General features: G+C 40.1%; 1 protein-coding gene across 3 annotated transcripts in view; it reads right to left on the bottom strand.

The window, feature by feature from the left end:
• The window catches only part of ARMC9 (armadillo repeat containing 9), a 207083-nt gene that overhangs the window by 124980 nt on the left and 55688 nt on the right, over nucleotides 1-26415 (bottom strand). For all 3 annotated transcript variants that reach the window (XM_089685434.1, XM_089685436.1, XM_089685435.1), the window contains exons 5-9: nucleotides 24975-25130; nucleotides 19109-19201; nucleotides 17202-17226; nucleotides 14797-14948; nucleotides 3711-3809 (exon numbers count right to left, since the gene is read on the bottom strand). In XM_089685434.1, the coding sequence (XP_089541560.1) occupies nucleotides 3711-3809; nucleotides 14797-14948; nucleotides 17202-17226; nucleotides 19109-19201; nucleotides 24975-25130 (525 nt within the window). The remainder of the gene's footprint in view (nucleotides 1-3710; nucleotides 3810-14796; nucleotides 14949-17201; nucleotides 17227-19108; nucleotides 19202-24974; nucleotides 25131-26415) is intronic.

Genomic DNA, 26415 nt, shown 5'->3' on the forward strand with positions numbered 1-26415 from the left:
TGCGTCCCTGTAACCAGTTTTCCATCCATGAGCAAACGCTATGGTCCATGCCTACAGACCTAAGTTTGTAATTTGCATTTATGGGGGACTGTCTGGAATGCTTCTGCAAAATGCAGATACAACACATCCACAGGCCTTCCTTTGTCTAGATGGCAGCTCACTTCCTCATAGAATGTTATCAGATTGGTTTGGCAAGAACGACCCTTTGTGAATCCATGCTGATTAGTTTACATATTATTGTTAGGCTGATTGACCTATAGTTTCCAGGAATATATTTCTGCCTTTTTTAAATATTTGTACCACATTGGCTCTTTGCCAATCAACTGGTACCATTCCTGACAGTATGCTGTACATGAAAATTAGGAGCAACGGTCTGGTTATAACCTGATTGAGTTCTTTTGAGGACTCTCAGGTGAAAGCCATCTGGTCCCGGTGATTTATGTGATAAGCTTTTCATGTCTTTTTCGGACACTGGCTTCTGTTAGCCACGAGGGTACATTCTGTGACACATTACTAATTATACCATTTTGGTTACTATACTCTTACTTTTCCTGTGTAAAAACGAAGGAGAAAAATGCACTTACAGTTGCCTTTGCCTTGTCATTTGTAACCAACCTTCCTTCATCATCCTTTACGAGGCCAATATACCGTGACCTTGATTTTCTAATGATAACTTATATAAAACACTTTTTGGGAATTATTTTTTTTTACTCTCCTCTGCTATATGGTCTATTTTAGCTGACCTGATTGTGTTTTAACACTTCTTACTGCATGTCTTGTACTGTTAGATACTGTCAATGACCCCTCAGCCTTATAATTTTTAAAGTCCATTTTACTTCTCTTTAATATGTCTTTTTACATTAAAATTTAGCCAACCAGGTTTAACCTTCGGTCTTTTAGATTTGTTGCCCATTGGAATACACTGGATGATACTTTTGTTTAATAATTTCCTTACACAGTAATGAAAAATAATTTCTATTTGATTTGCCTTTTCTTGCAGTAAGACATGTTTTAATTACTTAATTCTAATTAAACAGTCTGTTTCTTTAACATTTACAAGAAAAACTCAGGGGTTCTGGTTGTCTCCCTTTCTTCTGTTTTCCCCTTTAAAATTTGGCAATATCTGCAGAGGCATACTGACCCACCTTACCAAAATCACAAACATCTTTTTTCCAAAGGCCTGTAGTCCCAGGTATTTTATGGTGATCATACCTCAGAAAAATTGGAATCAGAAATCTAGGACTATAGCAAAAACAGGAAAAACAAGGTGACAGATGGGTATTAATCAAGTACCCCAACAAAGTGTCAAAAATGGAATTTATATCAGACTTGAGGCAGTGCCAGTTTGACCACTAGTGGAGAGTGACAACTGCAAGTTTAGTCTGAACACAGTAAACCTGTCCGAGTACCAGGCAAAATTGGAGATTTTTGTTTCACCTGAAGTCTTCCATGCTGATCTGTCTGATGTGCAGTAAATCATACAATTTAGAAATTCAGAAAAATCAAGCTTCATAAAGGTTACAATTTTATGAAGCTGGAACAAGGCTTTGAGAGAAAAATTCAAACTAAAAAAAAATGTGTGATTTGCTTATTCATCCGACTGATCAATACATTTGCTATTCCTGCTAGAGACAAGCTGGCTCTTTAGTCTTATGCCAAATTCCAATAACTGTAGATATCTATCCTAGACCTTAACATATACCAAGTACTTTTTTTTTTTTTTTTTTTTTTAGACTTGCATAGAGTGATGAGGGGTTACAAACATTGTCAGTTCTTTATTGTTGTATGTACCCCCATTATCACAAATGTCTCTGGAAATTAAAGTGAGTAAATTAAAATCCCAATGAGGACACCTGTTCCATTGACAGCTAAGAGAACTTTCGCTTACAATGGAAAGATATCCTGTTGAGTCTAATGAGTCACAGAAGGCAAAATAAAAAACTTATACAGGTTTTAACCCTTCATGACTATCAAAAATAAAAAACGTTTTGCCTTTAAATACACTTTAATGCATCAGGGTATAAATCTACTATTTTTTGTACTACACTTGCATGCACATTCAAAGCACACAGATCCACATGTATCCAAAGAATGCACATGATTGCTGGAGGGTGCAATCTTGTGTGCACATGAATGAGTTATTTCACACTAATCACTAGACTAGACAAAGCAATGCTTTGTTAAAACCTCATCAAGAGAGTCTGAATATGCCTGCCCTTTCTCAACAGCTCTTCCATTAATAGAAGCCTTACTACAATTTCCATAAATGCCTATCATCCATTCATAGATCACTTTCCATTCACAAAAGCTGTAGTATGGTTCTATGAATGGTGGAGCTGGGTGGAACGAGTGGGCATAGTTGGGCTTCATGATGAGAGCCTGTGACACCCCCTTCTGCTGATTTTTGTGGTTTTTATGTTGGCTGCACTTAGGCTTTAAGCACTATGGCTGTGGTTCCTTCCACCAGACCCTACATCACTTCTACGTTCTGAAGAGATGTAGGGACTTGTGGAAGGAACCACAGTGCTCAGCAGAGGACCAGAAATCCAACACTTTCATTATCAAAAAAGATAATTTAAAATAAAAAAAAAACAAAGCAAGAACAAAACATAAAACTGGCTCAAAGCCAATACAGTTTTTCTTCAATGCCTTCTTTCCTAACTGTACATTGTTCTGGTCAGGAGGCATAAATGGTTGGTTTGTTCACAAGAGCTGTAATGTGATTGAATTAAATGTATTTTTGTACTGCACATTTTAGAATACACCCTTGTCCTTTATCAGGGATTCTTGTTTTGGTGGTATAATTATTTCAATGTTTTGGGGTATTTTTTTTTATTTTTTTTTGCAAAAGCTGGCAAATTTTGTTTCTTAATGAGTAATTAAGCTAAAAGAAACTGCTGACAGGTACTGTTTTTAAGACAGATAAGACCCTTTTGGCCTCTTCTATCCTACTGTAAATTCTTCTCCCTTGCCTGTCAGCAGAATGTGTAGCACAGCCTGCCTGTGCTGTAATGATGTGACTTTTGTGTGCATGTGCAAAAGTGACATCATCGCAGCCTGGCCATTCAAGTAGCCAAACAGACCAAATCTGGAAGGAAGACTGGGATAAGATGGACACACTTGTGACCAGTGGGAGCACTGACAACGTGGCTTAGGAGGACATTGTTCAAGAGGCAAATATGCCAAAATGTGCTAATATACTGTGCAATTTAATTATGCATACTAGCCAAATATGTTAGGAAAGACACAATAATTTTAGGTTAGAAATATAAATCAACTGTTAAATTACATGAACCCTAAACTATGTAGGGATCATGGCCATCAGAGCTGTGTTGGGACGCATTGTTTCTTGCAATGTTTAAAATATGCCCTGTGATGAAACTAGGTCAATTAACAAATATTTGTACGCCATCTCAGTTATAAGTATGTAAAGAGCTAAAAACATAAGACAAATATTACATGCAAATCTTTTTGAACTGCGTAAGCAGAGCAGGGTATGTGTAAAGGCTAAAGGCCATGAGTATTGTAACTTTTCCTGCTCAATAGTACATATTTACTTTTAGATATGGCTTTTTCACTGGAAAAGTTTAGATAGATTTAAAATACACATTAGTCATTACTTGCAATGTATGAAAGAGGCCATTGGAAACAAAGGTGTTACAAAAAAAAAAAAAGGGTCAGTGTGATTTAGTTACACTTCAAGTACTTACAGTGCCAGGCCGGGTAAAGTCAATGCTCTGTGCAGCACTTTCTCTCATCTGGCTGTTAAAAAGTCGCACACACACACTTTGCAGGTACTCTGGAGTTATCTAAAATATAGAAGGTATATCAAACAATTGTAAACAGGTAGCTAAAGTAATGTAACACAAGTCAAATTACACCAGTCTAACACTGTTAGAAGATTTCTTATCACTTTCTTGTATGTGTTCTGTTGTGCACATCCGGTTCCCTCTAAGAATCTTTTGGTTTTATCCCATACTTTACAAGAAAGTTGGGACAGATATATCGTCGCTTGGCAATTATCTTGGTTCCGCTGAAATTACCACACTGGCCGTTATAAAATTATATAATCTCTTATCAACGGCAAAAAGTATTAAGATTAGATATTGTTTAACAAGTTTAGGGCACTGGATGTGCTACACGGGTCCCAAAAATCTTCATCATAGTACACTGGATGTGTGTATACATTTTGTATCTACTCTGTTTCATTCATCTGCAGATCAAAGAGATGTCAGTTAAAACAACCTAAGGAGAAAAAGTTGTTGTTTTTTTTTTAAATAAGAACTGCTTCTGTTTAACCTCTGTACAGGATGCTGGGGGTCTGTCCTGGACCACATGTATTTCCCCTTTAGTGATAAGAGACATTTTTAGCACTCAGGGGTTCTCAATGCAGAGTGAGGGCTTTGGTGTAGTCCAGTTGGACAAAAGAGGACCTATTTACAGTACTCACTAGAATGGTAAATCCTCATTTAGAACCCAGAGTGTGGAGGCTCAGAAAGACTTTTGTGGGAGAAATTAAGAGCCTCCAAACCCTAATTACTGACTTTGGTCCTGAAGAGGTTAATCCATCTGCAGAAACAGGAAACAGCCAAAGGGCGTCTATAAAATGGAATATTAAACAGAACACACCTAAGAGCAAGAGTGGTGGACTGCTTGTGACTGGGACATAGCTAAGGTGCTAGTGACTTGGCCCTTGGAACCCCTGAGGCAGGCAGGGACATAAGCCTGTGAGGAGCAAGTTATTTTATTTGTGGCGGGGAGCCAAGAGGCTTGATTGATACCAGGGGTGTGGATGGTTGTTTCATTTATGTTGCAAGCTGGTTTGTTTTACTTTTGAGCAATAAAAGCCTCCTTTTCTTTTACCAATCTGCTTGGCTGATGATCTCATACTCCTCAAGATTACACTCCTTAATAACCTTAATTTACCCTAATCAGCCTTGATGAACTCCTTCTCATTCTCCCTTCAACTATTATTTTCCTGCTGATTTATTTTATCCTTTCTATTTTTTTTTTTATCATTTTGTTTGTAATATTTTTTTTTGTCACATTTAAAAAAAAGTGTAAAATTGAAAGAAGAAAAAAAAACCCACTATTTTATTGTAAATAATTTTGCAATGTTTTGTACCAGAATCATAATTTTAGTGTCATTTTACACAGGACAAATTACAGAATAAAATATATACTTTGATCTACAGTCAACTATTTTTAAATTAATACTGGTCAAGCAAAAGTGTGTTTTTTAGTTTTGGTTGCCTTGCTTTATCTGAGGATTGCAAAAAAATAAATAATTTTTTGCAAGACGAGATGAAAAAAAAAGCGTGTCCTTAAAAAAGCAATAAAGTTATTCTAAATGCATTATTTATTAACCGCTTCCTGTCCGCCATATAGTAATATGATGGACGCAAGGTGGTTTTCTCATTCTGGCAGGACGTCATATGACGTCCTCCCATTGTTACCGCGTATGCGTGGCTCCTGGAGCGCGGCGATCAGGGGTGCACTGTGCCTCCGGACACAGCGGATCACCGATCCACGGAAAGAGCCGAAGATGTTGGCTCGGTCATGTGATCAGCTGTCACGCTGACAGCTCATGAGGAGAGCCGGTAATCAGCATTCCTCGGAGGAGACATGTACACAGATCATCAGGGCACTGATTATCAGTGTGCCCTGATGATCTGTGTAGCCCCAGCAGCGCCACCTGTCAGTGTCCATCAGTGCCAGCTCTGAGTGCTCATCCATGCCACGTGCCAGTGCCCATCAATGCCACATATCAGTGCCCATCTGAGCTGCCTTTTCAGTGTCACCCATCAGTGCCTATGAGTGCTGCCAATCAGTGCCGCCTATCAGTGCTCGTCAGTGCCGCCTATCAGTGCCATATATGAGTGCTGCCTTTCAGTGCCCATCAGTGATGCCTGTCAATGCCCATCAGTGCCACCTACCAGTGCATCCTCATCAGTGCCCATCAGTGCCACCTATCAGTGTCCATCAGTGCAGCATCATTAGCGCACATCAGTGGAGAAAAATCACTTATTTACAAACTTTTATAACAAAAACTGAGAAAAAACATTTTTTTTCAAAATTTTCAGTGGTTTTTGGTTTAAGAAAAAATAAAAATTCCAGAGGTGATTAAATACCACCAAAATAAAGCTTTGTCACAAAAAAATGATAAATATTTCATATGGGTACAGGGTTGCATGACCGCGCAATTGTCATTCAAAGTGCAACAGCGCTGAAAGCTGGAAATTGGCCTGGGCAGGAAGGGGGTATAAGTGCCCTGTAGGCTAGTGGTTAAAAAAGATGTTATACTTACCTGCTCTGTGCAATGGTATTGCACAGAATGGCCCTTTATCTCCTTTTCAGCAGTCCCCCATCATCGCTGTCCACTCTTCCTCTCCTGCTCGGACCGCCATAGGAAGCCCTTTGCTATGGGGGTGCACGTGCAGGTACACTCCCGATCCGGGCTGTGTGCATCCACAGACAGACACAGCACAGCTCGGCTATGTGCCCCACGCCCCCCTTACAGGATTTGACTGGCTTGTGTGTCCTGGGAGAAGAGGAAGAGAAAAGAGCTCCACTGTGGCCAGGCACAGAGCTGGATCGAGAGAGGACTCAGGTGTTTAGGGAGGGGTTTTGGAAGTTTTTTTTCCTTAATGCAGAGAATGCATTAAAGGATATGTTCACCTTTGGGAACATGCTACATGTTCCACCCGTTTTAAGGGTGGAACATATACCTAATGCTGCCACCGCCGCCCATTCCCCCTCTCCCTGTGACAGCAGTACGGGGAGAAGTTCTTTGTACAAGCTGTCGTTTTTTGAAAAGTGCATGGCCGTGTGGGGCTCTGCCCACACAGCCACATCATTCATTCACAGAGTACTGTGAATGAATGAACTACATGTCCTGACAGCCTTAGCGGCTGTCAGCCTGTAGTTTTCAATGAGCTATCATTGCACTGTGAAGCATCGTGATAGTTCATAGTTTCTTCCTGTCAGTATATCAGCTTGCCTGTACATCCCATACGGGCAAGCAGATATACTGACAGGTCTGTAGGAGACTTGCATGGCACCAGTAATCTGCTGATTGCTGGTGCAATGCTTTACAGGGTCCTGCAACCAAAAATAAAAAATGCAATGTAAAAAAATTTTTACCTGCAAAAAATGTGCATCTATTATTTTTGGTCAAAAGGTGAATTCATCCTTTAAAGTACAAACCTTTTGCCTTTAGAACAACTTTAAGTGGGAGACCTTAAGAAGTTCTCATGAGTGATGAAATACTCAAGGTTGGACATCAAATTCTATCTATCTATACCCAAAACGTTTTTTTGTTTTGAATAAAATGGAAACACTTTGGAACCTCTTATTGTTGCTGTCTGAGTATCTATTGGAGAAATTTCCCCTTACGCACTGTCCTAGGGATAATACAGGAAGGAAAGTCATCAACAGCAACACAGGCAGAAGTGAAAATGCTTTTTTAAGTTGAGTAGGGGATGAGAGTTCCCTTTTTATTGTTGTTCTTTTCCCTGTTAGATTTTCCTTCACTTCCACTCCAGTTAAAGAGAAAGGGAAATCTCTGTAAGTGCCGTTTCCCACCAGAATGCGCACTTTCCTCTGTGCTCCGTTTTCATAGGCCATTCATTTGAATGGGCTACATAAGGCACTCGTCCGCAGAAAATATATTTGGTAAGGCAAGTGAAGATTTCTGTTTAAAAAGGTTTTCATACAAGGTTCACACAACTATGACCCAGGATTAAAACATTTTTCAATTGAATCCAATTAGAAGAATGTGCGATTCCTGGGAGTTGTGTGAATCTTGTTTGAAACAATTTACAACATTTAGTGTGATATTAGTGTTTTACTACAATCAAGAAATTTTTTGATTATTTTTTTTCTCTCTCTCTATCTTCTTTTCATTTGTTACTGTTAAAGGTTTTATTTATTATATTTAAAGTAGTTGTAAACCTCATACGTAAAAAATGTAAAAAGCACATCCTGCTATAGGGTGGCTCCTCTCTGATCTCTCCTCTCTGCTATCTGTATAACTCACTTCTGACAGTTTTTCCTGACATGGCAACCAACAGGCAGATGACCTGCCCCCCTACAGCACATGGTAGGTGACTTTTACTCTCAGGTCTGTGTGTTTTTCTGTAAGTATCCAAGCCTGTTTGGAGGAAGGCGTGCCCCTACCTTCCACTGAGGCTTCAGGTTTCACTGGAGCTCTGATCTGTAGCTCTGCAGTGTGTATGATGCCAGATCCCCGCCCCCTGCTGCAAGAGCTGAGAAAAAAATATTTTGAGCTGTGTGTTTTTAGAACAATCTACAGGACAGATGGCTGCAGACAAACAGGTACAACTTATGAAGAAGGATTTGTTTAATCTCTGTGTATCACCTGAAGCTAGTCACTTCAGTGGGTATATGTAAGGGTTTACAACCACCCTGTGAATAAGCCCTAAGGGTGCTGCTTTGGCCATACTTCTCCTGTAGGTCACAGGAGTGCAGAACGAAGCAAAAGCCCACTGTAGGCTGACATCAAAGAGCTGTTCCAGGCTCTGCAGGGATCCTGACAATGTCTTATAGCGGCCTGACCCGACAGCTCCTGGCCCCTCCACAGTCTGTCGCTCCAGTGAACGCTGGAGGGGCAGAGCATAGAGCCAGTGACTGACAGTTACTGCTCTGTGCTCAAAGCAAACCTGGGAACTGAGGAATCAGGGGTATTTGATCGTTCAGTTCTCAGTGTAGAGAAAGTAAGGGACAGATGTAGCATAGGATCGATTAAACATTTTTCTATCCTGCAAACTATGCTATTTTCATATTTAGGAGCATTTTCATTGTAAACAAAAAGATTGCTTTTGTTGCCCTTTCTCCTTCCAGGTTGTTTTCATGTTTCTGAGCATGCCGTGGTCTTGGTTACTCTATTTTTTTTGTTAAATGGAAGAATAACGTACTGATTAAATGAAAATCGTTAGTTCTGTTATCTTACAAAAAAATGTTCGTGCTTGTTGCTTTAGGCTCCATGCACACTGGGTGTTTTAATAACGCTGGTAACGTTAGCTGTGTAAAGTCACGTTAAAATATGAGTTTGTTAGCATTTTTGTATTAGCGTTTAGCGGCGGTTTTCCGCATTTGCGGCGTTTTGTGCTGTTCTGACCAAAAAAAGTCCAAAAGCGCTGGTTTGTCGCGTTTTACAGCGTTAGAGTGTTTTTACAGCTAAAAACTCATCTAGAAACCCACTAGTCCTGGGTTTTTTTCCAGCCGGAAACCATCCCTGCCAAAAAACGCTGATTACAGTCTATGTGTGCATGGACACATAGGATAACATGCTGGGGAGTTTACTGGCTGTAGAAAAACACGTCAAAAGCCAAAAAAACTGCAGCTGTAAAAATGTCCAGTGTGCATGAGAACTTAGATAACTTTGCATGAACTGTTGTAATTAGCTCTCAAAAGCTGCGTACTAACAAACAGATTATCGAACGATCGCTCCGAAAGTGTTTTTTTTCGCTCGATTTTCTCATAGTGTGTACCAGGCAATAAAGGTACAGAAGTAAATTTAATCTCCTAGTAGTGAGAGTTAACCACTTGCTGACAATAACATTGGAAGAAAATTTCCAACTTGAGGGGGGGGCATGCCATGTGGTTACATTTCTCAGGAGAAAAAGCTCAGCATAGCCCTAACATAATTTCTTAGCTAATGACAGCATTTTCTACTTTTCAAACACACGCCATCTGCTGGATAGTTAATAATTTCAGTCCTTAAAATTAAATTTGAAAAGCAGCTTCTGTATGCCACCTGCTGGATGAGCTAGAAGAAAACAATGTGGTTGCTACAAACCATATATTCAAAGTTCAAGAATACTGCAATTATACCAATTTGTTCAGAGTGGAGTCAGTTTATTATGCATGTTTTCTAGGACGCCAGGACTGTTCAAGTTTGATGAACACTAAGAGGTAAATGTTATATTATAGAGTACCAACATCTACAAGGAAAGAATACATTCCCCCATTTAGAAGATGTGCAATAGTTAGGGGGTTTTAAAGGCATTCTATGTTCACAGCATAGACCTTTCTTATCAGAATTGTAATAGCAATGCAAACAATAGTTAATTTCCACAATAAATATAAGCTTACGTAAAAAAATATTTCATGTTGTGAGTTCTGCTTGTCTGCTGGCCATCTCTTTCAACAATTTCCTAGATTCCCTGCAAGCTTTGCAGCATCTCCTCTGCCTTACTTTCAATTTCTAAGGACTACATATCCCATGGTACCTTGCTGCCTGCAAGCAGTGATTCCTCTACTGCCTCCTCCTGAAATTCCTCCTCTCAGCACCTCTGTAGTTACGAAGGCAGGCTCTGTAAACTCTGACACAGCAGTGTCTACTCACAGGGCTTAGTGATTACGCGTCTCAGAATTCAAGGAAGTAAATGTGTGGGGATCGTCACAAAGTACGTTTACAAAGTTCAAAATTGTTCAGATTATTAGGAGTAGACTAGAAATAATTGAAATACAGTGTGGAAATGAACATATTTTAAACTTTAACAATTGATATGCTACTTGCTTAAGTGTGGGGCACCCAAATTTGTGTGCGGTTTTAATTACAGATCTGTCATTTTTATGGTGGCGATTTAAAATATACCCTTTCAGACAGCCTGATCTAGAGGGAGACCTAGATACTTCAAGCAGTGAGTCAGTTCTAGAGCTTTTTTCTGAAAGCTGATGATTCAACCAAACCAATGAAGAATCTGAACAGTCCCCTTTGGACATTGTCTGATAGGGTCTGAACAACTGTGCTCTCAGCAGGAGGTCATCTATATATCCCATGAAGAGGACACCATTTGAGCATAAAGCCTAGTACACATGATCAGAAAATCATACAAAAAAAAAAAAATACAGCTTTCGAAGCGATTGTACGATAATCTGATCATTAGTACACAGCTTTCATCTGAAATTATTCGAGGGGACAAGCACGAAAATTTTTCTGATACCAAATCGTACAATTTTTATTTAATCAGTACATTGTGCGCCTGAAAATACAATACAACTACATTACAATAGATGACATCACTTCTGAATTTTTATGTGGTCCTATGAAAACTTTCGTAACCTTTTCATTATCAATATGTGACTAGCATGCCAAAAAAAAAAAAAAAAAAATATGGACGATAATTTGTCCAATATTCTCATCGTGTGTACGGGGCTTAACAGAGAAAGCACAGGTGTTGGAACAGAACCTTGGTGAATACATGAAGTGCAACAGACAGAACAAAACGGAAGGACAGTGAACTGGGGTGGTGTTGTGTGCCCATACCAAGTTGACGTGATGCAAAGCTAGGGTCATGCATGTGATTATCCTTGATGTCCACATAGTTCACAGAACCTCTTGGAATGAGGGAAACAAATATTGATAATGGTGCATTCCATGTGGAATTTATGCCACTAAGTAAAGAAATTTAGTGCAATTGGAATCAGAATGGGACCCAAGCCCTCTTTTGCTTTGGAAACAAGGTTTCCTTGCAGACTTGGAAGGCTTTGGAGTCCAAAGTTTTCAATCGAACTGAGTCCCAGACTTGGAGGACTATAGGAAATGAAAGGAACTCATTTTAGCTTCAGAAAAAGGAGGTTTTCCAGCCTGAGCTTTAGCTTTCTTTTTATTGGAGCAAAAAGGGCGCTCTTTCCTCCACTGTCATCTTTGATAAAGTTGTTCAAGCAAGTAGCAAAGAGGTGTTCCCCATCAAAAGGCATGGGGATTAGAGCAAAAGGACAGAGGACTGAAGTTCTTCTTTGCTAAAAACTTCAACAGGTATGGCCCGACAAAAAAATTTGGGAGAAGAAAATGGCTTATTAAATATTAGATCAGTCACGATCATACAAAAGAGGTTGCAGTAGTGTACAGGTACAGAGTGTACAGGAAAAGTTTTAACAGGTTGGGGACCCAGACTGGCCATTTCAGAATAATCAGACACAGATTGCTCCACTTCCAGACATGTACACACCATGTCAAAAAGAACAGTAATGGTAACTTTAAGCTTAGGAGGTATGACAGCAGTTTCAGCCTCCTTAGGCACAAACTCAACCCAAAAGGATAGCTTACATTTCTCATTTTCCTCAATTGAGCAGAAGCAGCTGCAGGAATATCAGATGCTGTAGGAGAAGGTGCAGAAGTACGCTAGTGGTCCCTGCATTTTAAATTTCCTATCATGGAAGTGATTTTGTTAAAAAAAATCAGATATAGCTACAGGAAATTCTTCCCTGGATAGTGCCAATGAGCAACCCACACCAGAGGGAGCTAGGGGGGCTCCAGGGAGCATGGAGACTCAAGCCGGGGACAGACACTCAGGCTGTCAATGTCAGACCCCCAAGAAGGGACACTGCAAACTGCCCCAGAGATGGACTGTGAGCAGGAAAGGCCACCCAGACCAATTCCATTACGCTTATTATCCGACATTCAGTATATAAAGGTGTGAAACTCCTAGGCAATTAAAAAATCAGCAGTAGATGCAAAGAGGTTATATGGCTCCGATAGCATTGCTGCAGGCAATAGCAAGGATAGGATGAGGAGAATTTTCGCTCCTATGAGGAGCACTGTGGCTGTGAAATCTCAGTGTACACGGGAAGAGGCAGAGAGTACATACACATCACAGCACTGTGAGAAGCAACAATGTTGCAGGATACTATTGTGGCGCAGCACTAACTGTCTGAGTGTACGAGACACATTGTAATGTGCTGCAGCATGAATTCTTCATCCATGAACCACATAGGGGGAGGTGTCAGGAGACTAGGTCAAATACACCAGGCTGCAAATAGAGCAAAGCCCTAAAAACACTTGTAGCAATTTCTGTGTGACAACAAACACTGTAACATACTAGAGATTGTCAATGCAGGACCCATGACACATTCCAGACAATCTTTGTCCCTCAGGTAGGCATACTCCTATGGGAGTCATTGGGGTCAGAGTATGCCAGTGGGTCCATCATGGTCCTGGAACTGTAAAGCACTCTGGGGCCAACACAGAACACCAGTTGCCTGGAGAGTGCCAGTGAGAAAATAAAAAATAAAAAAAAGGATTATTGTCCCTGTTTATATACATTTTAAAGACAATCTTCATTGTAATTAAAAAAAAAAAAAACCCTGAATACTGCTTTAAAATAAAAGAGTGCTAATTTATTTCTGCCTGAGCTCAGGGCTGCCAACTAACATTCTGTCTAGATTCCTGGAGGAAGGTTACCTATCAGTAAACAAAGCCTTTACATTTTTCTCTTGTAATCCTAAAAGCATGTATGTGAAAGTACAAATTTTAGTGCGTTCTAACAGCTTTTACTTCAGGCAAATATAGAATTGTCTTACAGTTTGATACCTCTACTCTTATGAAAAGGAAAGAATACAAATAAATAATAACAAAAATTGTCTTTTAAAGTTTCTTGTTAAAATGAATCTGCCAAAAAGCAAATCCTTGCCCTTCCTTTTAACTGTTATGTAGCTCAGGAGTTAAAATGGCTGCTTCCATCAGAGTCTTTGCCTTGTGGACACTTCATGTTATGGTTATTCGCTGATCTTTTCAGCATCATGATCGCAAGGTGGTTGCTTTCTAAACGTTTGGTTTGAAAATAAGACATATCATATTCTATGAAGAGCAATAGAAATGTTTTGGGTTGTCTGGAAAGAAAATGCCTCCACACAGATGTACCAATTAGACCAACTGAGAACGGTAAGGAAAAATCCTAACCGCATGTTGGGAATGAGCGCAAAATTGCACACGTTCCCAACACGTAAATGTGCTGCTCTTTGGCAGATGTACAGGGGTACCATTAAGAATAAAAGGCACCTTCAGAAATCAGCAAATGTAGAGAATTTTCATGTGCAACAAGCCACATGATAATGCAGCACCATGCGATTGGTACGATTTTTAAATAAGAGTCAGGGACTTCTTTCTCTGTATTTTAGTAGGTAGGGTAGCCCACTGAAATGAATGGGCTGTCTACATTCAGTACACACCCACAGAGATGTGAACCAAGCCTAAAACAAAAACAGTAACAGACTAAATATTCAGATCTTCACACCTATAGTCACACCATAACATAACACCAAACAATAGGCATGCACATTAGGTGAAAAAAAGAATGTTTTGATGTTCAGATTCTTCATAAGCAATTTACCTAAACTGCCTTGAGCAGCAGTCTCATATTTATGGAAATCCATCAATTTACATCCCAAGGCTGACCAAAGGGCAGGGCAGAACTGATGAAGGTGGATTTTCCCAGTCAGTTGCCATTGTTTGAGAGTTGCAGAATGTTAGCAGCCTAATGCTGGCCATAGGCAGGTTGTTTATAGGACGAATTTTCGTCCGTACGAAAAATCGGCTGATATTCACACCATTAGTGGGGTCAGCCCATTTGATGTTTTTCACAGATCTTCTCGTTTACTTTTATCGGTCATGCTGTAAAATCCACAAAAAACGGCCGTTTTTCATGGACATTGGTGGCAGCATCGGTGCAAGCAACGACCGATTTTCCATTTATCAGCCAACAATTCGGCCCATAAAACGGCCCATCTATGGTCTGCATAACAGGACATACACTTGCATACTAAATCAGTACAATTATGCATGTTCTTGCCCAAATTTTCCCACACAATTATTATGCAAAGGGTCTGATTTTCTAACCACCTTCCCATGTCTACGAATGCATTAACTATGCCAGTAACATGAATCCACCTTATCCTACATTCTCCTGCCCTTGTGGTAAACCTCACACTCCACATTTGCTATTCTAGTGCAGCAATCATCACAATGTTACAAACGCTACATTTTCTTACCAGCTTTCCATTGATGGTTGCCTCCAGTGAATCAACAAGCTCAGCTGTGACACCAATCAGGTTATGATAGTCAGACTGCATCTTATTAAAACGTTTCATGTATGTGATAGCCCTGTGCTCAGCCTCCATTAAATGCTGCTGCAACTGCACATCTGTACCAAAAAGACAACCGTTAAGCAATGCTTTGTTCCTGAAACAGGAAAATCATAAAAAGTGCATTAAATACTACAGGAGATAAAAAGAATAAGTCCAGGGAGAGGGTGGCAGGGCCAAGCTGCATTGTGTGTGGCTTATAGCTGGGGGGAAGGGCCAGAAGTACTGGTGGGGGACCTGAGAAGAGGAGGATCAGGGCTTCTCTGTGAAAAATCATTGCACAGAGCAGGTAAGTGTGACATGTTTGGGTTTTTTTCTGAATCTTTAGTATCACTTTAAGCTGGCCATAAAATGGGTAGTTTTTTTTAAATTCAGCTTGTGGATTAAATCACATTTAAAAAAAACAGAAAAAGGGAACGGATTCTTTCATCCACAGAAATGAGGGGAAAATGGAATCACCCCACAGGGACATTGTATTCCGATAGAGGGACCTGGCACTGTCAGTACAATTGTGCTCAAACGTTTGCACAACCTAACACAAATCATGAAATTTTGGCATTGATATTGAAAATATAACTGATCATGCCAAAAAACTGTCTTTTATTTAGGCTAGGTTCACACCTATGCAGTTTGATCTGTTTCTGCAGTGCTTTTTACCATGCGTTTTGCCTTTGTGCTGCGTTTTTATTTTCCAACTTGTTGCCAGGCAGATGAAAATGCACCAAAAACTTGTCAAAAATGGACTACATGCTTTTCTGCAGAGTCTCCATTGAAGTCTATAGAACCAAAAACACAACGTTTTGCATTTAAAAAAGGATGAAGACGCAGAGATGTGAACCTGTCCCATAGGAAATCATGTTAAATGGACTGCTGTGCGTTTCTGCAAAATGCAATGGAAAACGCATAGGTGTGAACCTAGACTTAAGGATAGTGACTACATGAAGCCTTTTATTATTACATAAGTGTTTGGCACCTTTTTAAATCATAATGATGCCAGAAATCACCCAAATGGCTCTGATCAAAAGTTTACATACCCTGGAATGTTTGGCCTTGGTTCAGATAAACAAGAGGACACACACACACAGGTTAAAAATGGCAAATAAAGGTTAATTTCCCACATCTGTTAGTGTCTGTGTATAAATGGTGAATGAGTTTGCTAGCTCTCATGTGGATACACTGAGCAAACTAGATACTGAGCCATAGGGAGCAGAAAAGAGCCGTCAAAAGGTTGGTGCAACAAGGTGATGGAACTTTATAAAGTTAGAAAAGGATATAAAAAGATATCCAAAGCCTTGATACCAAACCAAGGTCAGTAGACCGAAAAAGATTGCAGTGACAGCTGCCAGAAGAATTGTTCGGGATACAAAGAAAAACACATAGTTAACCTCAGGAGAAATACAAGCTGCTCTGGAAAAAGACTGTTTTTTTTTTTAAAGGAACACAATATAAAAATACTTGAACAAAAATGAGCTGCATGGTCAAGTTGCTGGAAAGAAGCCTTTACTGAGCAAATGCCAAAAAAAGACCGGTTTCAATATGCCCGACAAAACATTGACAAGCCTCACCAGACTTGGTGGCGCAGTAAAAGCTTCTTTCTGGCAACTCGCCCATACAGTTCATTTTGTGCAAGTATAATCATATTGTGCTCTTTGAAACAACTACACCATCTTTTTCCAGAGCAGCCTGTATTTTTCCTGAGGTTACCTGAGTGTTTTTCTTTGTATCCCAAACAATTCTAGCTGTTTTTTGCTAGGGTATGCAAACTTTTGAACACAACTGTGCATTGATCAGTAGTTGCCACCGCTGACTGACAGAAGTTTTCCCAACATGTTAGTTCAATCTAATGATCAACTTGGTTTAACATGGATGACTATACACAGATCAAAATTTGCCTGGTCCCTGCTTAACTGGACAAATTTCAATCTGTCTATGCCCAGCTTCATTAGCCCAAGAGTTCATTTTTACAACACAGTTGTGACCAAGGTGCAAGAAAAATTCAGGTCAAAATATTCCATTAAATCATATTATACTTTTTCCCCAAGAATGTCCAATAGCTATTATTTTAAAAATGTTGTTTTACTCAAACTATGGCCCACTTCCAACAAACATCCTTCAAAGAACAAAACTTCAAATTAAACAATGAACCTATTGTGCTCTTCATTGTCACAAGAAAAAGCACATTTCTTAATTCCTAAATTTATAGTATACAATTATTTTAAAAATGTAGCCACAAACATACTTGAGGATGATGCACATGTTTACATAATTAAAAAGGACAATTGGTGAATAAATGACAATGCATTCATAATTACCTCTGTTGTATTGGTTACTCTCTTTCTGAATTATAAATGCGTTAAGGTAAACTATATAGGTTACTTATCTCCACATCTCTTCTCTGTATTAAATATGCTGTGGGATGTTTGTGTATATGTTGGACCAGAACATGATTTTAAATCTTTGTTAACATCTCACAAATTTAGCCAAAACGTATGCATGTAATCCTTTCATTACTACATATGGTATACTTTAGGATAAAACACAAAAGAAATCACAGAAGTTACATGATGAATAGAAGTTTCAAATAAATCACACCTAGAATGTGATATTTTTAAATGCCATCCAAGTGTGCTTTTAAAAATATCCTGCCAAAAACCTAACTGCAGTCTGAAGCATAGAAAATTCAAGTGTATTAAACACTGCTTAAACCGGCCATAGGTTCTGCAGGGACCAGCCAAGGTTAGTGCCATCTACAGGCAGGCTGATTGCACAACCAGCATGTTGGATTTTTACATGCGATGACTGCCAGCGACTATAGCTGCTAGCAAGAAGCACTGTGTTCTCCCAGTAAGGGCAACTCCCCGCACTGACTATTTTGATGAGGGTATCGGGCGATTTTCTTTCCTGCAACCCGTTGTTGCAGGAAGGAAAATCAAATCATCTGTGGCCTGCCTTACTTGCAATGTTTTCCATTAATATCTTTAGTTCATTTGCAATGTGCAAATTTCAACTACTCCAGGAAAGGTCAATTTCCTAGTACAGTCCCCTTTCCCCTCTTCTGGGAGTGTGTAATTACTGTCTGTGCAGGTCCAGTTTCTCCACCTCTCCCCTCACATTCCTACATAACCTTTTCCTGGGGAAAAAGTGAAGGAACACAAGGGAGTTACTGGAGTTTACCTGAGTGTGTGGAGGGGGGAATTGGGTCAGTATTTTTCACTCAACCCACCAGTTGAATGGAAAAAAAACCCAAAAAAAGGACTCATATGGGCTGCTTTAGTGTTTCTGCATGAAGTAGTAAAGCAGACACATTTGGACAAAGCCACTGTCAGCCTGGGTAAGGGTAGTGTTGAACTAGCAGATTTAGAGAGTCAACTAACAAATTGAAGCTGAACGCCAGCTATCACTATATATGCAGTTAGATCAACAGTTTTTTTTCCCTTTTGGGATGAAGGTTTTACATAAATGAATAAACATTGACCATTGTAATAAATGGCTTGTCTCTTCCCTCTAACAGCTAATTTTGCTGCACAGCTTGTTCTTTAAAAGAAAGTTGCAAAACAAACGTACTGGCTTGATCGTTAGCTGAAAAAGAAAAAAAAACAAATGCATCCACCATATCAATGAACTGACAAATGGTAGAGGTGAACTAACCCTTTAAATTTTAATCTTTGGGTTCAATACAACTTTAAGCAAGAAGATTAAGTAAACATCTAACAAACAAAAACCACTAAGTAGCATAAAGTGACTTCTAGGCATCCATCTGCTGTTTTAGGGTAAAGCCTCAGGCAGCCCCACACTTCCCTTCCTAAAGGAAAAAAAAAACAATTAGGTTGATAAACTTTTCCTCCAAATGCTTAATTGCTACTATTTCCCCTAGAATAATCTGGAACCAGGACTGTGTATGTGCTTCTCCCTGCCCCTCATCAGCTGCCTAAAAATGATTTTTTTTGTGTGACCCAAGATTTGTTATGACAGAAGACTTTAGAAATATGTTGTTTTGTTGCTACAGGAACAGCCCCTTCGTTATCTCCCCCCCAGGAGGTCAAGAAATGGCTCATTATTGCAGTCAATATTTTAAAGTTGGAACTTTGCTTATTAATATTAGTCTGCTTACAGGTTAACACATACTTAAATTAGTTTGGTCAAAAAGATTCAGTGTTAACAACTTAGTAAAATTGAAACTGAATCATCCTATCACACAGCTTACACAATTAAAAGATACATATAATGCAAGCAGCCGAGGAGCTGTTCCAGCTTTAAGGGTCACCGACAAGAACTTCTCCAATCGTGATTTCAGCTCAGGAGCCCAGGAATCCTGACAATGAAACATAATGTAAACTCACATCATACGATGTAATGTCAAACACGCTGATGCAATGGGAATTATATAGAACCACATGAACATTCTCAGACAGTGACAAGCAGTGGGATATTAAATGCTTAGAATTCACCACAAACTTTCATTTACCCCATCACAAAGTCTTCCCCCAGTTAAGCTGTATCTGTGAGCTCTCAGATAGTGAAGATGTGATCTGATAATTCAATCAATGGGAATGCTAAACTTTCTAATGGGATTTCTATGTCTTTATTGTAACAGCACTTTCACATCCAGCAAATATCTCTTTTTCTTTTGTTTTTCCAATTCCATGTATTGACGGAAAGCTGTTTCTACAAGCCAGGTAGATTTACAAAATAAAAGATCAAAATACAATGAGTATGAAAATCTTCTGTATCTATGACTAAAAAAATAATGCTAAAGTAAGAATTGATATGGTAAAGAGAGTCTTATCTGTCCTAGAACATTTTTCTAAGTAAACAACAGTGCTGAAGTACAGGTAACTTGCTTGTACCTGTAAGTACCTAAGTGAAGCTGGCCATACATGGCTCAATTTTCTTAAGTCACTCCCTGCTGAACCGGCCCAATTTCAATCCATCTATAGCCAGCTTTAGTCTTTTCTGTGCTACTGTGGAGCCCCCATAGACTACAGGCCCAGGCCAAAACTGAAGATCCAACTTCTGCAGAAGCAAACATTAAAAGGATATCTAAACCCAAAAATAAAAATATATTATGTTGCTGTTTACCAGTGCTTAGTCCTCAGTTGTAAATCTAAAAGCTCCATGTTACAAGGGTCCAACATGGATGCACAAATCTGACTCATCACCAGTAAAGGACAGACAGATAACAGACACCCTAGAATAGAACCCACGTGAATGTCCTAAAGGGAAAAAACAATATGAATCCGTTGCGTGGTATGTTCATTAAGATGGACGGAATGCAGTATCCACAATGGGCAGAGACCACCTGTGAACAAAGTTCCTTGAAAAGGAAAAATGCTGTTCCATATTTCCAGTGAAGAGCCATGACTTGTTTCGAGTCCTTGTAAAGGAAGGTTTTTCAAACACGATGGAAAAGAAAAGTAGCCACAGCTCTGTAAGACCAAATGCTTGGAAGCCCAAGCTAATCCCCTAACTGCAAGATAGAACGCAGTGCATCAATCAGAGAATCAATAATTTCTAGTAAAGCAGAGTCACACAGGACTTGCTGGGAAACAGGCTCTTCCAGAGAAGGCAACAGGCAAAGAGGGAAGGAAAAATCTGATTCTGAATTAGTGATATAAATCTTAGGTTTACTTAGGAGTGCAGGAATGAAGGTGGGTCAGGTGGTAAAATGCACTAAAATGTGCGTAGAAACCTTTTTAGTTTTTTTTACATTAATTGTGCACAGAGCAATATAAAAAAAAAAAAAAAGGAGTCGACAACCTGTTGATAGCGATCTACAAGTCGACCGCAGGCAAGTGATGGGTAAATTGTATTTGCTTCCCTGCCTTGCCGACTCTCAAGTGGTCCTCCCTCACTGCAGTGCAGGGAGGCAACGAGCTCAGGAGTGTTTGGCACCTAAGATCTCCACCCAGGAAGCTGTTAAAGCCAATCCTAGGCAGCGAGGCAGGGAATACCTCTGCCACGTAGGATTCGCTGTCGGCGGGGATCAGCATTCTACAACAAGTAGATTTGCCACAGCAGCAGCTTCACTGAACAACTCTGCATCAGGAAACTGCTTCTGTGCCTCCCAACCCCCCTCCCAGTACCGTGTAGGTGACCAATTATAACCCAGACATGAAGAAAATTGTGAATGAAAGTGAACGTCACGCTTCTTGCTGAAGCGAACATTTAAGGTAGGTTAAAGTGATACTAATATTCAAAAATATAAATATACCACAAAATATAAGGGCAGGGTAACCTAGTGGTGAGCTCAAAAGATCGCACCTAATAATGGTGTGGGCGTAAACCAAAAAATAATATATAGCAAAAAGAGTAGTAGTTGCCAGAAGCAAAACTACCAGAGTTGGTAATAAACACCCAAGCAATGTAGCTCATATGTAAAATCACATATTTTTATTAATCCCTTGTAGGGAAAAAAGAATTATATCCGTGGATAGTGACATATACAATCACTGAGTACACATTAAAAACGATGAAAGACAAGCAATCCGGATTGCAACATTAATGTATTCTAGTGGTATTTACTGAAGACTGGTTAGAGATATTTAGCAGCCCTGTTAACTTGCAGATAACACCAAATTCTGCCATGTAATACATGGCTTTGTATTGTAAACATATAAACTATACATATAAAATGATAGCAATGAATCAACAAAATAACTGGGCATGTGGCTAGATATTTATAGAATTAGGATGCGTGGGAACTGCAAAAAATGCAGATTTAAAAAAGATGTATATGTCCATTTGTAGAGTGCCAAAGGAAGATTCCATGAAATTATACAATGTTGAAAAATTCATGCTGTCCCATGTTCCTTCATAGCTTGAATACTGTGTGGTTTAAACCTTAATATATCATGAAAATATATGGATATCTTTATCCCTTCTGGGTGTTCCTCCAGATAAACATCATGGTAAATGTATGGTACAGCTGAGAAATAGTTGCATGACTTCAGGTGAAGTAACAATGTTTTGTAGTACACCACACTCACCACCGTCATACTGGCTGATAGCCAAGCTGATTCCAAAGAACTGAGTTCTCAGCAAGTTGAGACTAGGTTGTCATGTTATAGATATAAAATTCATTTTTCACACAGACCCCGTCAGGGTAACGATCAGACCTCATATTATAGATTGCTTCTCGTGCAGAGTTCCCGCCGGATCATAAGGCATATTGAGTGGCGCAGTGTCTATGACTGCTCTCGCCAGTCCAAGATATCAACCACGCGGGACGTTGCGTCCGGGTATGATGACGTCAGTACGTTACATTGACGCGTTTCGTCCACCAATCAGTGCAGACTTCTTCATGTTGATTCATTGCAATCATTTTATATGTATAGTTTATATGTTTACAATAAAAAGCCATGTATTACATGACAGAATTTGGTGTTATATACAACTTAACAGCGCTGTTAAATATCTCTAACCAGTCTTCAGTGAATACCACTAGAATACATTAATGTTGCAATCCAGATTGCTTGTCTTTCATTGTATTCAATGTGTATTCAGTGATTGTATATGTCACTATCCACGGATACTATTCTTTTTTCCCTACAAGGGATTAATAAAAATATGTGATTTTACATATGAGGTACATTGCTTGGGTGTTTTATTACCAACTCTGGTAGTTTGCTTCTGGCAACTACTACTCTTTTTGCTAAAGTGATACTAAACCCAGGACCATGGATTCACTATATCTGGTCTCCCACAGTACACACAACATGGAAATGCAATTATTTTGGTAAATATAAACTGCTAAATATCTTCTCTCATCAGCAGTTAGAGCAGTCTTGTGACTTCAGCAGAGTACTGGTTAAAGCTTGTAGGAGGAGTTTTCTTTCTGCTCTAGGAGGATGTGAAAGTCCTGACCCTGTCTGGACAGTGCTGTTTGGCCTTGTGTTGATCACATGCACTCCCTCAAGAGAAAAAAAACCTCTCTAGCAATACACACCAAACTGAGCATGTGCCTACAGATTCAGTCTGTATCAGGTGGTCATATCAACAAGAGGAGGGACAGAGAAGAAAGGATAAAACAGCCTTTTTACACAATGCAGAGGATTAACCCCTTAGGTTCCACAGTGAGTATAACCAGCATACTTTACTGCATATACAGACAGATTTAATGGTTGGGGGTTTAGTAACACATTAAGTTTATATTTTTACAGTAACGTTTTATTAATTTTTCTATGTTTCCTTCATGCTGTCTTTGGGCGCGCCAGTTGATTTCTGTCCTAAGGGAACACTGAGAGGTTGCTGTGAGCAGCAAGAGAGTATTATAGGCTGATGCCACCTTTTGCAGCAGGACTGTCCTCTGTGTGTTGTTGTGAAGACATGTTGCACTGTATACTGGCTAACAACTAGGCCAAGTGAGGCAACGCCTTGTATACTCACAAACCCAGGCAGCTTTAGCCGAACAGGGTTGCAGGCTGCCAGGGGTGACAAAGTCGCAATAGGCAGGTAGTGGAACCAGACTGAAGACAGGCTGATCCTCAAGGCATTAGAGAAGCAGGAGCCATAACAGGACAGTGTTTCTTCAAGGCTGAAAAGGCAGGAAAAAGAATGTGGCAATCATGCATGCACAACAGTCTACCTGGAAAATGTCCATATGAAGCGCTTTCATCCTTAACCGCCACCACATCAGGTGTTAGAATCAGAAACCGCAAAAACTAAGGCAACTGTGAGCTAGCTTCCAGTGCTTCAGTCCAACTGGTGCTACACAGCGAGTTCAAGACTGGACACAGCAGTGCAGGGGCTCTGAACTTGTGGCTGTCACAGTACTCTGGAGTTTGGGAAGTAACAAAGTCTAGTGCACATACCAGGCTATCGTCGCCCCTTCCATGGGCTTATTCACAGAGTAAGTCTTCAAAGACTTCATCACACCAGAGGCCTTACCTTCGATGCAGACCTGCAAAATGGTCTGCAGCTAACAAGGTACCCAGAGGTCTGGAAAGCACAAAAAAGAAGAGCCCAGGTCCCAAAAGTGACATTCAAGGCTAACCCCCTAAATCTTCACTCCAGCAGGGTCCAGGAGCAGCCTCCAAAGATTTTGCTGAGGATATGTCAGATAACTGCTGCGGAAAGACTTACTCAAGCAGCTTATTTGGAGGTATTGCTTGAAGTTACCGAAGAAAAATATCCATGGTGTAATATAGATGTTGATAGATGGGAAAATCACAATAAAAAAATATAATTAAAGTTTTCTATAGCATAGCTGAAAAAGAGGCATCCAACCTTCCACAAACTTAGGCATGACAGTTGGAAGGGGGCTAGTTGTAAAGGCTGAAGGTTTTTTTTATCTTCATGCACTCTATGCATGAAGGTGAACAACCTTCTGTGTGGAGCAGCCACCCCCCCCCCCCCCAAATACTTACTTGAGCCCCATTGCGATCCAGAGATGTGCACAAGAGCCTCAGCTCTCTGGGGACTCTCCCTCCCCATTGGCTGAGACAGCAGAGGGAGCCATGCTGCTGTCAATCACAGCCAGTGAATCAATGAGGAGAGATAAAGAGGAGGAGCCGATCCGCAGCTGTGTGTGTGTAAATGGGCATGCAGAGCTGCTTGGGTGCACCCATAGCAAGCTGCCTTCTGTGGGAGAACTTGGCAGGAGAGGGGCCAGAAGCACAAGCGGGGAATCCAAAAAGAGCAGAACTGGGTCTGCTTTGAGCAAAAAGCACTGCACAGAGCAGGTAAGTATGACATGCTTGTTATTTTTTTTTCTAACTGCCTTTAACATCACTTTAAATTTGTTTTTCCAGCATCCAGCCCTCCTGTAAGCAGCAGTATAACACACATAACCAATACTTACCAAAGTCTGTGTTTCTCAATCGATGACAAAGAAATCAGGCATTTAGCAATTAAATGTCCATTCATATGAAAAAAAAATGGGAATCCCATCTAAGCATTAATCTTGATTGTAAACTGAACATATTTAGGAAAAATGATCATGAGATAAAGCAATGAAAGGATTTAAGTTAACTCATCCATCTTAGTGAAATTAGCCCAATCTCACAAATGAGTCCTGTCACCCAGGTCTTCTGTAATCTCATTATGCAGACAGATACATTTTGTTTGTTTTTATTTAAAAAAATTACCTGGAAAAGCTCTTTAAAGGATGGGTGAACAGCTGGATTAGGAACAAATGGGAGGGCATAAAATGGAAGGAATTCTGTAGTCTGACTTAAAGCAGCACCACTGGTCTCCAGGTATGTTTTAAGGTGGGAAATTCGCTCTTCGCAGTCGGCCCGATCCTAAAAAATAGCAAAATGATTAAACATTAAGGGGAATTCATTGCTTTTTAGAGTGTTTATTCATATACAATACATGAAAAGTGATCATCTAAAACTAAGAGCATAGGTGAGATGCCACTGTTGACTTCTACCCGCTAAAAAAAAAAAAAAAAAAAAAAAAAAAAAGTAGTTTCCCGGTTGTCATGCTGATACAATGGCTTCAAAGTTATCTGAATCACTAATCTGGAACAAGTAGGCAAATCACTAGCTCTGGGTTGGCCCTGACTTTTTCATGTATCTGCTTGATTTAAAGCGGTTGTAAAGGCTCAAGGTTTTTTACCTTCTGTGAGCAGCAGTGCCCCCAGCCCCTCAATAATTACCTGAGCCCCATCGAGATCAGCAATGTGCACGACAGCCTTGGCTGTCCCGGGTCTCTGCCTCCTCATTGGCTGCGATAGCAATTGGCTCCTGCAGCTGTCAGCCAATGAGGAGAGAGGGGGTGGGATCAAGCCCCGGCTCCATGTGTGAATGGACACACAGAGCAGTGGGTGCCCCCATAGCAAGCTGCTTGCTATGGGGCCACCCGACAGAAAGGAGGAGCCAGGACAGCCTGCGGGGCACCTGAGCAGAAGAGGATATAGGCTACTCTGTGCAAAACCACTACACAGAGCAGGTAAGTATAGACATGTTTGTTATTTTACAAAAAAAAAAAAAATTTACTTTTAGTATCGCTTTAAGTCAGTGATTGAGAAGGCAACAAAGCCAGACACAGCCAGGTGAGAAAGGGGACAGCAATGACATCCCTCGGTTATGGCTAAAGCCAGCCATAGATGATGCAATTTTCTTTCCTGAAATCACAGATTGCAAAAAAAAAAAAAAATTGTTTGATTCCCCCACAGTCAGTGTTAATGGGGGAATCCCTCGAGTAGCTATTTTGTTCTCCTGGCAGGAGGGCATGGGTAGCTGTCACTGCTGGGAGAACACAGTAATTGCTGCTAGCAGCTAAAGCCGCTAGCAATAATCGCATGTAAAAAATCCGACATGCTGGTTGCACCCAAGTTGTACAATTGAATTGAGTACAATCAGCCTGCTCATAGATGGTTCGCAACTCAGCCGGTCCTTGCTGATCTGGCCAAGATTCAAACCATCTATGGCTGGCTTAAGACCCAGGAAGGGATTGCTCTTTATTGGATTCCCCCCTTTTATGTCTTGATGAATGTGTAATAAATATTGTACGGATTTTTACTGCATTCTGCCTTGTTGCCAGACCTTTCTATTTTCTATCTGTAAGTATGTGATTCTTTTA

Source organism: Staurois parvus, unplaced genomic scaffold (genome assembly GCF_062004578.1).
Source record: "Staurois parvus isolate SC_StPar_1 unplaced genomic scaffold, SC_StPar_1.0 ptg000376l, whole genome shotgun sequence".
Taxonomy (NCBI): domain Eukaryota; kingdom Metazoa; phylum Chordata; class Amphibia; order Anura; family Ranidae; genus Staurois; species Staurois parvus.